The following is a 13,078-nucleotide window of genomic DNA, read 5'->3' as shown; positions in this document are numbered from 1 at the left end:
CTAGTCAATCACTTAATTTTACAGAAGAGAAAATTGAGGCTTAGAAAGAAGAAGGATACTAACCAAGGCTACATAGCTAGCAAGTATCAGAACTGGGATACAACCCAGATGTTCTGATTCCAAATACAATTTCTTTCCCCTATACAATGCTCCTGTCTTATATTAACCAGCTTTGAAAATTATGACATCCCCTTCCAAATATATACCCCTTCACTCAGTTCTCAGAAGATGCAAAGATGCTAGGGACCCCATCCACCAGCATTTTATGACCAATCAAATGCTTGTACTGCCTGCCCACCTCACCTAGTAGAAGCCACATGGAGCCAAGACACCCTAACTTCCTACTTAAATACCAGCTCCTTGCCAGGTAAATCCCCTGGTTTGGGGTCACTGAAGAACCATGAGGTGAGGTCCATGGGGGTGGGGAAAAACAGAAGAGGGAAAAAAACGTCTGCCAGCCACATTCCTCTGGCTGCTCCTTTCCCTCCACCTCTGCCAACTGTGGGCAAAAAACACATCCTAAGGTAGTGATTTTAAAACATTTCTGGCTTCAACCCAAATGCATCATGCAAGTACAGATGACAGGCTCACGATGCAAGTCTGAACGGGCCTGTTGGGATATTCAGTGCAAGGACTTTTGTTGGGTTTTTTTTTAACTGCCCTGTTTACGGTAACTATCTTTGAAGTGGGGGAGGTGCCTGTCTTAATAACATTCATTTCACAGGTGGCTCTCAAGCTGTTCAGTTCATAGGATGAAATGCTCCCTGAAGCAGCACTCTTCTTTGCCCCAAACTCTACTTTGGAGTGGGAAAAGTTCAAGTTATCTGTCTATCCCAGCTGCTAATGCACTGCTTTTCCCTAAGGGGAAATGAGGCAGGAGGTCCCTAACCCCCTAGTCAAGCTCCTGAGGGAGCCTGGTGAAGTTCCCTAGCTGTGTCCCTTAATATAAGGATAGGTCATTTCCCTTCTGTGAGGCTCAGGTTCCTCATCCGAAAAGGGAGTTGGACTAGGTCAGGCACATGGTCCCTTCCATCCCTACATGTGATGATACCATGACTTCATGATTTTTCTAGAATGTGGATCAGAGATATGGACAGAGTGTTTTCCTTCAAGGTAGAGAAAAATCACAAATCTTTGGAGCAGCCTGGACTCCAGTCCTGTGAGCCAACATCACCATCAGGACTCAAATAGTGTTGGCTCTCACTGGACAGATGGCACCCTGCTGAGGCGGGGTCATATGCCCAAACCTGCCCACACCATCCAAACATAAGCAATGCAGGCTCTGCCCTGAATCTACACCTTCTTTCTCATTCACTCAGCAGCAGCATGGCATGGCCTACCCTGGACTGTCCCTGCTCATAGGAGGGAACTTACAATTCTCCTTCTCATGCCACAACTAGCACTTCTCAAGAATCCCTTAGGTGGAGAGCCAAGAATTGCTCCCATCTCAAGCTCTATTTTGCAGCCCCAAGTCACTAAATGACTGAATAAAGGGCATCCCACTGCTGGGAAATAGAACAGAATCCATCTGTGTCCCTGAATTCAGGCAGGCAGGTGCTAGGAGGGTTGGGGATTGAGGCACACCTGGGAGGACAAGGGTTGCTATTTGCACCTGGTTTGGCTGAGATCTGAGCTAAACTTTAACTAAACTAACTAACTCTCTCTTTCTCTCTGACTATACACTCAAACCAAGGAACAAGTGTTCTGGAAAGAAATATCCTAGTAAAAAACAGGATCAGCCCAGGCACAGAAGAAAATACTGATTCACTAAGATTCCCCTGCCCTCTCTTTTTGTTGGGAGGTGAAAGGTGGAGTAGTGGACAGTGTAGGGCCCTAAAACAAGTACTGAATCATTAGACCTAGGTTTAAATCCTATTTTTGTCCTTAAGCGTATAACTTCAGTTCTCTGGACCTTAGGCACCCTGTCTGTCCAATAAGGGGTTCCATGTATATCATCTCTGAGGTCTCCTCCAATTCTGTACTGTATCACAAAAATAAATTGGCATCAGAAGACACAAGTTCTAACCATAGTCTACTCAGCACGTGACCCTGGGCAAGGCATTTAACACCTCAGGGCCTCATTTTCCTTACCTGCAAAATGGAGCTGATCATCTTTGTACTAAATAGAGGGTTGCTGTGTGGGAAATGCTCTATAAAACTTAGACCACTATGAGAATGGGAAATTAGGATTTTTATCATTCACTTCCCAAGGCAGCCCATTTCATTTTGGAACACTGGGCTGATATCTACCCCTTTGGAATTTCCCCCCATTATTCCTGGTTCTGCCATCTGGGGACAAACCCAGAATAAGTCTTCTCTATGACAAATTCCTTCAAGTATCTGAAAGACAATCATATCCTACCTATGAGATCAGGGAACATCGGAGGAAAAGTCAAAAGCTGGCAGATCAGAGTTGGCTTTTCTTATAGAAACATGTTCTGGACTTCAAAGTTCAAACTTAGGGGGAGTCCGGAGCCAAACAAATATGTAAGCCAAGCTATTCCTGAAGCCCCTTCTGTCTGTGACCTCTTATGAATTTATATGGTGTAAAAAGAAAAAAAAAACAACTTCCTGTTTCTTCTTTTTCCACCATACACACTCCTTAATCTCTTCAGGACTCCTGAAGTCAGGTCAGAGCCTTTCAGAATCCTGGTCTACCATCTTTTATTTATAAAAGAAGCAAGACACTGGGACAGCAGGTTCATGACTGGCATTTAGTCTCAAAGGTCCTCATCCAAAAAAGAAAAATCATAGAACCATTAGAGACTTCAGATATCAGCCAGTCCAACCCCTACATGAACAATATACCCTACAGAAACTGCCGGTCATTTCCACAGCCCCGCATCATTTTCCTTCTCAGAAATCTGATGTATCCTTATTGCCTCCTACCTGAAGACCAAAAACTCCTCAGGTATTCTAGGCTCTCCACAGACGGGCTGCCACCTACCTCTCCAACTGCTTCTTTGCCTACACATACCATTTTTGTTCCTGCCAGGCAGAGCTCTTGGCTATCCCCAGAAAGAGTCCTTCCTTCATTCCAGCCTCCACATATTTCCTTATGTTATTCACTCTCTTTCTTTACTATGTACCCAAATCCTATCCATTTCCCCCAAAGGTCCAGCTTACGGTAGGAACTACCTGCCAGGAAAGTTTTCCTCCCCGCCCCATCCTACAATGATTCTCCCTTCTTTGAGCAGCTCCTACACCTTTTTAGAACACTCTTGGCCTTTAAAAGACATGTCCTTTATTCTCTGCTTCAGTCCTGCAAGTCCCAAGTTACATAACTAAGTCCTTAGGCACTTCAAAAGCAAGGTTTATATCTTATTCAAATGTTGAATGAATTTCACAAAAATCACCTTGGGTTTAATGAGTCTTGTCATCTAGTCCATTCCTCTTCTTTTAGGTAGAACTATACTTAATCCACAGCAGGGAAATGGGTCTACCCTGGTTTTAAGCATCTATACTGCTTCTCTTGAAAATATGTTCCAGCCTCTAAAAAGTCCCATTCCCATTAAGTATCTTGGTATCCAACTTAAATCCTGGTGTGTTGTGTTTCCCCCTAGATCAGTTAACAGCCATTTCCTCCATCCAAGTTTCTGTTGTTCACTAGAGCAGCAACAACTCATCCCTAGACTTCCATGATTAAAAGTGTCCAGCCCAGAACATACAAACAGGAACAGAAAAAAAAATTCCCATCACACACAGTTCTGCCCCCTTATGGATACAGACTCCACCCTAGAATACATGCAAACTCCTTTCATAGATTTGGAGAAAGAGAATCTTAAACATCTAGCTCAATCCCATTAATTTTAGAGATAGGAAAATTAGGTCCAAAGAGTAAAAGGGACTTAGTGCCCAAAGTCACACAGGTTTAAGCAGACAGCCTAGATTTGAACCTGGCCAGGTCCTTTGACTCTAAATCTAGTGTATTTTCCACTACACTGCAGATGCCTCTTGGGATGAGGACTGCCCCCTACTCTCAAGGACAAGGATGAAGCTAATTAGACTTAACTGTGATCTCTTAGGCACTAGGAATGCAAGGAGAGAGAAGCTTTAGGGAAATTAAAAGCTCCTTCAATCTCAGACCAGGTGGGCCCACTTATCCTTCCTCCATAAAAAAAAATACTAAACCTGATCTGGATACACAATAGGCCAGGGTAGGCTTGTAAGAATATAATTTTTCTAGTCTAGACTAAAACCATAGAATTTCTCTACTCTCTTTTCTATCAGGGCCTAAAAACAACAGAACCACAATCTCTGCTCCCCTCTTGAGGTTCCCCCAAATGTACCACCCCATTCTTCCTGAAGCCACTTCGTTATACAACAAAGTTGTAAAGTTTATCGAATATATATTCTGTGGTAGGCCTTGGCTTCAAGAATTATAAGTAAGAGACCATCCAAGAATGCAGTGTATTAGCCACGGCCTGGAAAGCAGTTTCTACTACCATGCCATAAAACCAACATCAACCATTATAAAGCAATTGGTCCTCCTGCCCTGGCATAGATTCCTAAGTCAGCTCTGGGGGCCAAGTGGGATTGATTTATACTACCACCACCCTTCTATACCATCTCTAAAGAAGCCCAGGTGCCAGGGATATGCCTACACCCCCTCCCCTCCCCATACACACACTCAAACATGCACATACATGCAAGCCCTCACTCCCACCCCCCACTTCGGGCAAGCACACACGCTTGAGCGCAGCCCCACCTAGAAGCCACTGCCATCCCTAACTGTTCAAGGGAAGGGGCTGCTTTGGTGCTTATTTCCCGGGGAACAGCCCTCCCTATTGCAGAGCACAGCGCCCCCACCCAGATGCAAGTGTTCTCTCCCCTCCCATAGGTACTGGCCTTGCTGCAGCCCAAGAGGGCAGGGAGACGGAGCCTGAGCTCGCTCCTCTCTCCCACCCCGGGAGAGGGAGAGAGAACACTTACCGGCCACGCATACTGGAAGGGGATAACCACCCGGCCCTTGTCTCTGCTGCCCCTGCCCTGATGGCCGCTCCTGCCGCTGCTGCTACCACCGCCCAAGGAAAAAGTATTCCCACCGAGCACGGGCGTGGTTCCGTGGCCGTAGCTGCAGGGCCCCGTCGGGGTTACTTTGGTCTGGTATTCCTTGAGGCAGACACGAACGTAGGTGTCACACTCATCTCGGCCGCAGGTCCAGCCCGATCCGGTGGGCCGTGCAGTCCGGTTGCTGTCGCAGCAGTCGCCGTTCTGGAGCTCCCCGTTCACGTTCTTCACCGAGCTCAGCTGCAGCTCGAAATATCCCATGGGCTGCGCCGCCTAAAAATAAGACACAAAGAGGGGAGGAGAGGGGAGACCAAACGGTGGAGGCTGGGGCCAGAGGGCGTCCGAGGTTCGCTAGGGGCAGCACCCAGCCCCAGCCCCAGCCCTTGCGGCATCTGGGGAGCTTGCACCGCGTGGGGCCTTTGCAGGTGGCCTTCGAGGAGAGGGGCGTTAGGGCGGGGGAGTAGAGTGAAAGAAGCCGGGAGTGGGGAGAGCAGGCTCGCAGCGGGGGAGGGACTGCAGCCTCCCGAAGAAGCCACGGCCACCACTGCGGGAGGAGGTAACGCGCAGTTCGGGCTCGGTCCCCCCGGACTCCGCAAACCAGCGCCCTGATTTGGGGAGGGTACAGGCGCGCGCAACCGGCCCCGGAGCAAACAAGCCAGGGACTCAGCCTAGACTTCACGTCCGCAATACCGAAATGTGAGGTTGCCCCTAAGCCCCGGCAGAGCTGCGGCCGCCATCCCCTGGTACCCCATAGCGGCGTCAGGCGGGCTGCCCCGAATGCTCCTGGACTTAGCAAACAAACAGCAAGGGTGGTTCTGTTTTTGTTTTTAAAGTCACTGGGAAAAAAACGACAGGCAGAAGCCCGGCCAGTCCTGGCTGCCCACACCCCTGCCCAGGGGCTGGAGAAAGGCAAAGTGCAAAAGGCGCCCCCTCCACTGGGACCCCTAACTTCGCGTCCCATTGCCCCCCCCCCTTTTCTCGGGCCCCTCCCTGTAAAGGGCCAGGAAAAGCTTAAGGCTGCAGGGGAGAAGACGCCTCAGTTCCCTGGGGTGGTAGTCGCCCCTGCCCCCTCCCATCCCACTGCACTGCAATGCAGGGGGCTGCGGGGATCCTTCTCCCAAGAAGTCCGCGGGGCCCCTCACCTGAACCCAAATGGTGAGGAAAAGCAGCCCCAGGCGAGTTGCCGCCATCCGCCGGCTTTGCTCCAGCATTGCAGCCGCCACCTTAGCCTCCTCCTTCGATGCCGCTCTGGGCGCCCGCCTTCTCTGCTGTTGCTGGGGCTGTTGCTATTGCTGCTGCTACTGCAGCCGCAGCCGCTGCGGGCGCCTGAAGAGGAGCCGCCCGCCGAACCTGAGCCGCACTTTCAATCAGGGGCAAGCGCGGAGCTCAGGGCCATGCAACCTCTGCTTCTGTACTGCAGCTCCTGCTCCCCAGCAGCGAGCAGGCGGTGGGCAGGGCTCTAGGCGTTATAAGCCGCTGTGCTGGTCTGTGCGGGTCGCTGCCCGACGCCTCCCCGAGCGCAGCACGGAGCATTAGCCGCCGTCGCTGTTCTGGTTCCCGGCTCAGGCTCTAGCTCCCGGTGCACACTGGCTGCTTAGCTGCAGCAGATAGCTTCCAGCCTCTCCCTGTGCGCCCTTACTCCCCCTTCACTGACACCCTACAAGTTCGGGAGCCCAGACTGACAGCTCGCTCACCCATTCCACGCAGCGGCCTGATACCTGCATATTCATGAGAGGGTGGGGCCTCCAGCTTGAGCAGCAGGTGGGTGGGCGGGCGGGAGTGAGCTAGGGGCTGTGCTGGGGGGCTCCAGGCTTCCCTTTAAAGAGCTGCAAAGGGATACAGCCGATCTGCAGACTCGGATGAGGTGGCCGAGGTTCCAGGAGCTGCTCGGATCTGTCTTCTCAACTGCACAGCTCTAAGGCCGAGCCCAGCCCAGCATGAACTGTCTTCAGGCTGTGGGTTGTTGGAGCCTTGGTTGAAGGGGTCTTGGGGGAGAGATGGCAAAGGTGGTTGGAGTGAGACAAGCCCAGGTCTAGGATTAGAACAGAACTTTATAGTGCATCCACCTTCTCCCACAGTCTTTGAAATGTCCCTTGAAATCGTAGTGAATGAACAATGTTGTACTTAGATGTACAATGTTGTACAAGAATACCTGATTTCAAACCCGACCTTACTGGTTGTGTGATCCTTGGCAAGTCATTTAACCCCTGGCCACCTCACTTCCCTCATTTGTAAAATGGGTATGATAATAGTACCTAACTATTGTGAGGATAAAAGGAGATAATATTTTTAAAGTACTTCGCAAACCTTAAAGCACTAGAGAATGGAAATTAAGGAAGATTCTACATATATGTAAAATAGAGCTTTTGTTCTAGAAATCCCACACAAAAATTTAATGCCTTTTGAGTTCTTGGTCATCACTATCACAGATTTAGATCAAGTAGTCTAACCATTCTTTCCATCCTTGATTTGGTAATCATCTTCCCAATCACTACTACTACCATCACCACCACCACCATCATCATCATTCCCAGCCTCAGCATCGTTAATCCACCAGTTTCATCACCATTAATACCCCCAGCATCACTAGCATCCTCCATTATCACTATCACTATAATCATAATTTCAAAATCATCTCCACCATTACCTCCACCATCATCAATAAGCATCACCACTTGTGCTTGCCTGTCTCAAGGGCTACATTTATCATATAATGTACTATTACCCATAATGTAATGTTGGTTATATACCCCACCCCACTAGACTGTGTGCTCCATTAAGGATTATTAAGGTCTTAACTAAGCTTTGCCAGAGAGGATAGAGACTAGACCTGTGATTCCATTGAGGTAAGGAACTCTTGGGGAAAGCCCCTTTACCAGTAGTCATAGAGAGTTGCCTAGAGCCATAAAAGGTTAAATAATTTACTTGTTCTGGGTCACACAGCCTTGAGTCCAGGTTTTCCTGGCTCTGAGGCTAGCTTTTCTGTTTACTATGCCATGCTGCCTCGTGTACTTAATATAGATTTGTCATATTTAATTTTATTTCCTCAACATTAGAAATGATCAGTTGATAGTGTAAGATGTGCTAGGGGCAGTAGCTGGCCCTCTGAGGTCAGGAGGACTGTCCAGACAAAGAAAACTATTTGTTCAATTCTCTTGACCCCCTTTCTTTGGGTAAAGAAATGTTCTCCTCAGTCAGGATTCCTCACAGGGATTTTTATTTTAGAAAGAATTGGCAGGGCAGCTAGGTGGCTCAGTGAATGGAGCACCTGCCCTGGAGTCAGGAGGGCCTGAGTTCAAATCAGGCCTCAGATACTTGACACACTGTGTAACCTTGGACAAATCACTTAACCCCACTTATCTTGCCTTCCCCATCCAAAAAACAATTGGCGCACACACACCACTCCTCGCAGCTATCCCAGTCCAAAATCCTGGCTTCAGATGGACCCCAAGCAGCAATTTAGTGAAGACCATGGTTGTCTTCCTTGACTTCACAGAACAGAACAGCCCAAATACCCTTAATTCATCCATAAATATTTATTAAGCACCTGTTATGCTTCAGATACTAGGGATACAAAAGAAAGAGTTTCTTCCTTAAGGAGCTTTATGTTCACTAGAAAAATATGAAACATGCAAAGTCAAAGAAAGAATGGGAGACAAGCTGGAAGGATCAGGGATGACCTCACATAGGAGTTAGCACTTGAACTGAGTTTTGAGCATCAAATTTGAGTTCCAGATGTGGTCTGGCTAGGGCAAAAGATAGCAGGACTGATATCTCTCTCGTTATGGACAGTATGCTTGTATTGCTAACTTACTAGTTCTGTGACACTGGGGAAAAAAACAACAAACCTTAAATGATCACCCTCAACTTATTATGAAATGAATATACTGGATAATCTCTAAGATTTCTTCTAACTCTAAAACTGTGATTCTTCTGACTTTTCTAGGAATAGAGATGGCTTAGAGTCCCTCATCTGTACAAGGCTTCATGGATTCTGATCATCCATGGACCACAGCCTTCGTACCACATCTCACAACCCACATCCTATATTATGCAACATGTACAGAAAGCACTCAACATGAAAGATGTGAACTAAGTAGAGATTCCCAGAGCCATACCAAAGAAGTGTGGAACTAAGACTTAGAACAGGATAGAGCAAAGAAGGTGTACCTAAATTCTGCTACTATGCTGAGACATCACAGAGGAAACTCATGCTGTACACTAGTTACACAAATCTACTCAAGGCTGAGACCAGTTAAGAAGGCTTCAACCAGCCTCAAAGACAAATGATTTTATTTGTGCAAAGACTTTATTAATTGGTGCTTCAAGTTGGCTTGGACTATGACCTGAAAGTCTGGGGATGGAAACTGTTCAAGGAGAGATTTTCCCAAAATGCTTTGTCTTTTGCTCAAATATGAATCTTTCTCTGTTCCTTGAAGTCTTAAATAAACATGTTCTTAGTCAGTCAATAAGTATTTATTAGCTGCCTACTATCTGCCAGGCATTGTGCTAAGTGCTAGGGATACAAAGAAAGGAAAAAACAAAAACAAAACAGCAACAATAAAAACCCTAACCAGTCCCTACCCTTGAGGAGCTCACAATATAAAAAGAGATATATTATGCAAACAAATACATACAAACAGGCTATCTACAGGATATATAGGAAATAATCAACAGAAGGAAGATGCCAGAATTGAGAACTGAAAAAGGCTTCTTGGGAAAGATAGGACTTTATCTGAGACTTGAAGAAACTAGGGAAGCCTGGAGACAGATGAACAGGGAGAACATTCCAAGGATGGAGGTACAACCATTGAAAATGCCTAATGCTAGGGCAGCCAGGTGGTGAAATGAATAGAGCACGGATGCTGGAGTGAGGAGGACCTGAGTTCAAATCCAGCCTCAGACCCTTGATACTTAACTAGTTGTGTGACCTTGGGCAAATCACTTAACCCCAATTGCCTTGCCTTCCCCCCTCCAAAAAAAGAAAATACCTAATGCTAGGAGATGGAGTACCTTGTTTGGGGTACCGCAAGGAGGCCAGTGTTATTGAATCATGGAGTTATGAAGACTGGACAGGGATAAGGGATGGCACTAGGTTAGGAAGATCTTTGAGCACAAAACAGAAGATTTTGTGTTTGATGGAGAAGTTGATAGGGATAAAGTCTCTGTTAGTCTTAAGTGTTGGAAGTGTTCTTAAAGGTCCTTTGAGAGACACAAGCTGTATTTTTGTTACTAGGGGGTAATCCTCCATGATTGGGGGGATAGCCATCAAGGTTATTATTAGATAAAGACCTCCAGGATTCAGCTTGGTCCATCTTGTCCCCAAGATTCAACTTGGTCTGTCTTGGCAGTGTTTAAGGTTAGATGGCTATGTTACACTTTGTGGTAGGTAGTAAACATAATATTCCTATGTGACAAATAAGAAAACTGATACTCAGGGAGGTAAAGGGACACACAGCTAGTCAATATTTGAACCAATACAGCCTATGTAGGCTCTGAGGATATAATGACATTCCCACTAATAAGCCAGATTCTCAGAACTAGGCTGGCATACTTTCCCTTCAGCCTTCTAGGGTTTAGATGTTTGATACCCCTTAATCCCCTACCAGTGGAGCATCATTTAGCCAGCCTGCCTTGTGTGTGTATGTTTGTGTTTGTTTAAGGAAGGGGTATTTACTAAACTGGTGTAGGAATAGTTGGTATAAAGCATCCTTCCAAGTCCATGACACTTTCTCTTCAGTACACACTAAGCTCAAGATCATAGAACACATCAAGTAGAAGAAAATCCTTCTCTTCCATTCCGGGGCTACTCAAAAAGACCTTTTCCCTTAGACATGATGTGGTATCAATGAGGAACTCCTTGTAGAGCCTTAAACGCATTCTCTCCTAGGCTCACAGTGATGCAGACATTGCTACCAGCTAATCTAGAGATACTGTTTAGGACACCAATGGGAAGATGGAGCCAAGATGTAGTTACTAGGATGCTGAGACCCAACATCCTCTGTAGTCTTCAAAACTGGCAAGGTACCTCTCTGGTCAAAAGCAGGGCTCGAGGGGTGGGGATATTAGCAGACTTGATTGAGCCAAAGCTGAGGCTTCTCTTAGCTACACTTGTCCCCAGGCAGTTGTGTTTCAAAGGGTTCAGCTAAAACTCCACACTCACTACAAATTCTAATGTTGTCCCCTTCTCAACTCAAACAGTAAACTTACACTATGGTAGAACAGTTGGGAAGGGATGAAACAGAGTAGAGGGAAGGGACTCCTGGTGAAGGGAGAAATGTGCAAGTGTAGCTAAAAACCACAAGTTAGATTCTAAAGATAGTTAAGAAACTCGCCTGGTTGGGGATGTTGGCATGTGAAAGAGAAGAATAGAGAAGTCAAGAGGGGCCATATTGTGGAGGTCCTTCAATGCTAGACTAAGGAATGTAGATAACTTTGCTGAAGTTAATTATCATGTACTGTAGGAGTTTGTGTTTGTGTCATATTCACCTAACAAACTATGAGTTTCATAAGTTCAGGGGCTCCATTTATCAACTTTTACCTTCCCTTTAAGTACCCAGCACAGGCTCTAAATGCAGTAGATGCTTAATAAATGTGGTTTTAAAAAAATTGAATTGAATGGAGAGTCACTAGAGCAGGAGTTCTTAACCTTTTTGTGGCATGGATCTTTTTTTTTTCTTTTTCGGTGGGCAATTGGAGTTACATGACTTGCCCAAAGTCACACAGCTACTAGTCATGGATCTTTTTAGTAGTCTGCACCCTTTCTCAGAATAATGTTTTTTTAAATATATGAAATAAAATACAAAGAATTAGAAATGAAACTAATTATGTTGAAAAACAAATATCAAAATTGTTTTAAAACAAGTTCATGGACCTCAATTTAGAATCTCTGCAATAAATGTTTTTGAGGAAATTTGCACATTAGGAAGACAACTTTTGCAGTTGTGTGAAAAATTAATTGGAAAAGGGAGATACCAGTAATAGGTAAGATAATTAGGAGCTTGCTAAAACAGTTCAGGTGTGAGAAGTAATGAAATTTTGATGTAGGGTCTGGGCTGTGGAGATGGAGAGGATGAATGAAACAAACCATCTTGTCCAACCCTCATTTTACAGAGGGGAAGCCTATGGCCTGAAAGGGGATTCAGTGGTTCACTAGCAGAGCTACTTCTCTAACTTCAGATCCAATTGTCTATTATACCATGGTGTTTCTTAGCCAAGAGGAATTTTGGACTGGTTGGATTTGAGAAAAAGAGAGAGCAACACTTCAAAGAAGATGCTGTAGTTTCAAGTCTAGGGCTTAGGATAATCATGTCTTTGACTTCAGCTCTTTTCCTTTAGGATGAAGAACCAACCTCTAGATTGATGTTCCTTAGTAATTAGATCCAGCTACTGATCCAGTGCTGAGAGAGGGGGTCAACAATAACTAAGGCTAGACAGCATGGTAGAAAGAGGTCAGGAACCTTTGGATTTGAACCCTAGTTTTTTCATGAACTCTTATGTTACCCTAGAGTCACTTTCCAATCTCTGGAGCTCAATTTCCTTATCTCTGTAGTGGAGATTTGTAGCAGTAAGCACCCCAAGTGTCCTCAGGGTTTGCTGCCACTACAGGTTCTTGGATCTGCTTTGATAAAGGAAAGCAACTCAAAATGGGTTAACAAGCTTGCTTTAATCAGTCAAACATATTTTGTTTACCTCGTTCAGGGGAAAAAGGTCAGCACCCCAAACTTCAAAGTATACAGGTAGAAGTATGACAGAAACAGATCAAGTACACAGCTTTCCAAATTGTCCAACCATTACATCCATACCAAATCAACATCTGGGTTCCAACATCTGGGTTTTCAAAGCCGGGGGGCTCTGGACAACAGCTTCCCAGAATCCATATCAAATCACAGAACACTTCTCAAAGTGAGCCCCTAAAACAAAGCCTCACATCAGGGCTTATATAGCCTTCTCCTGGCTCAGAGAATGTAACAACCTCTTGGACCCACTGGCCAATCAAAACGTATCTACTGAAAAACAAGCCTCCCACCCCAGGCTTCAGGTGCACTTTAGCCTAGGGGCAGGGAAG

At 45.9% G+C, this 13,078-nt stretch overlaps 1 protein-coding gene and 1 long non-coding RNA gene across 4 annotated transcripts in view; one reads left to right on the top strand and one right to left on the bottom strand.

Annotated features, from left to right (window-relative positions):
• The window catches only part of JAG2 (jagged canonical Notch ligand 2), a 153,504-nt gene extending 146,804 nt beyond the window's left edge, over window positions 1-6,700 (bottom strand). For 2 of the 3 annotated variants that reach the window (XM_069082350.1, XM_069082351.1), the window contains exons 1-2: window positions 6,153-6,698; window positions 4,933-5,283 (exon numbers count right to left, since the gene is read on the bottom strand). In XM_069082350.1, coding sequence (XP_068938451.1) covers window positions 4,933-5,283; window positions 6,153-6,221 — 420 coding nt within the window. In that variant the 5' untranslated portion in view covers window positions 6,222-6,698. Of the gene's footprint in view, window positions 1-4,932; window positions 5,284-6,152 lie in introns of all 3 variants that reach the window. The other variant, XM_069082352.1, reaches the window with a different exon arrangement.
• On the top strand, window positions 5,294-9,482 carry LOC138156875 (uncharacterized). The gene is made up of 2 exons (XR_011167239.1): window positions 5,294-5,566; window positions 8,957-9,482. It is a non-coding gene; the product is annotated as an uncharacterized lncRNA (long non-coding RNA).
• Window positions 9,483-13,078: the final 3,596 nt, after the last annotated feature.

Source organism: Petaurus breviceps, unplaced genomic scaffold (genome assembly GCF_028583685.1).
Source record: "Petaurus breviceps papuanus isolate PSGF00001 unplaced genomic scaffold, PetGlider_PUasm1.0 164, whole genome shotgun sequence".
NCBI classification, from domain to species: domain Eukaryota; kingdom Metazoa; phylum Chordata; class Mammalia; order Diprotodontia; family Petauridae; genus Petaurus; species Petaurus breviceps.
This window is presented reverse-complemented; position numbering and strand designations above follow the sequence as displayed.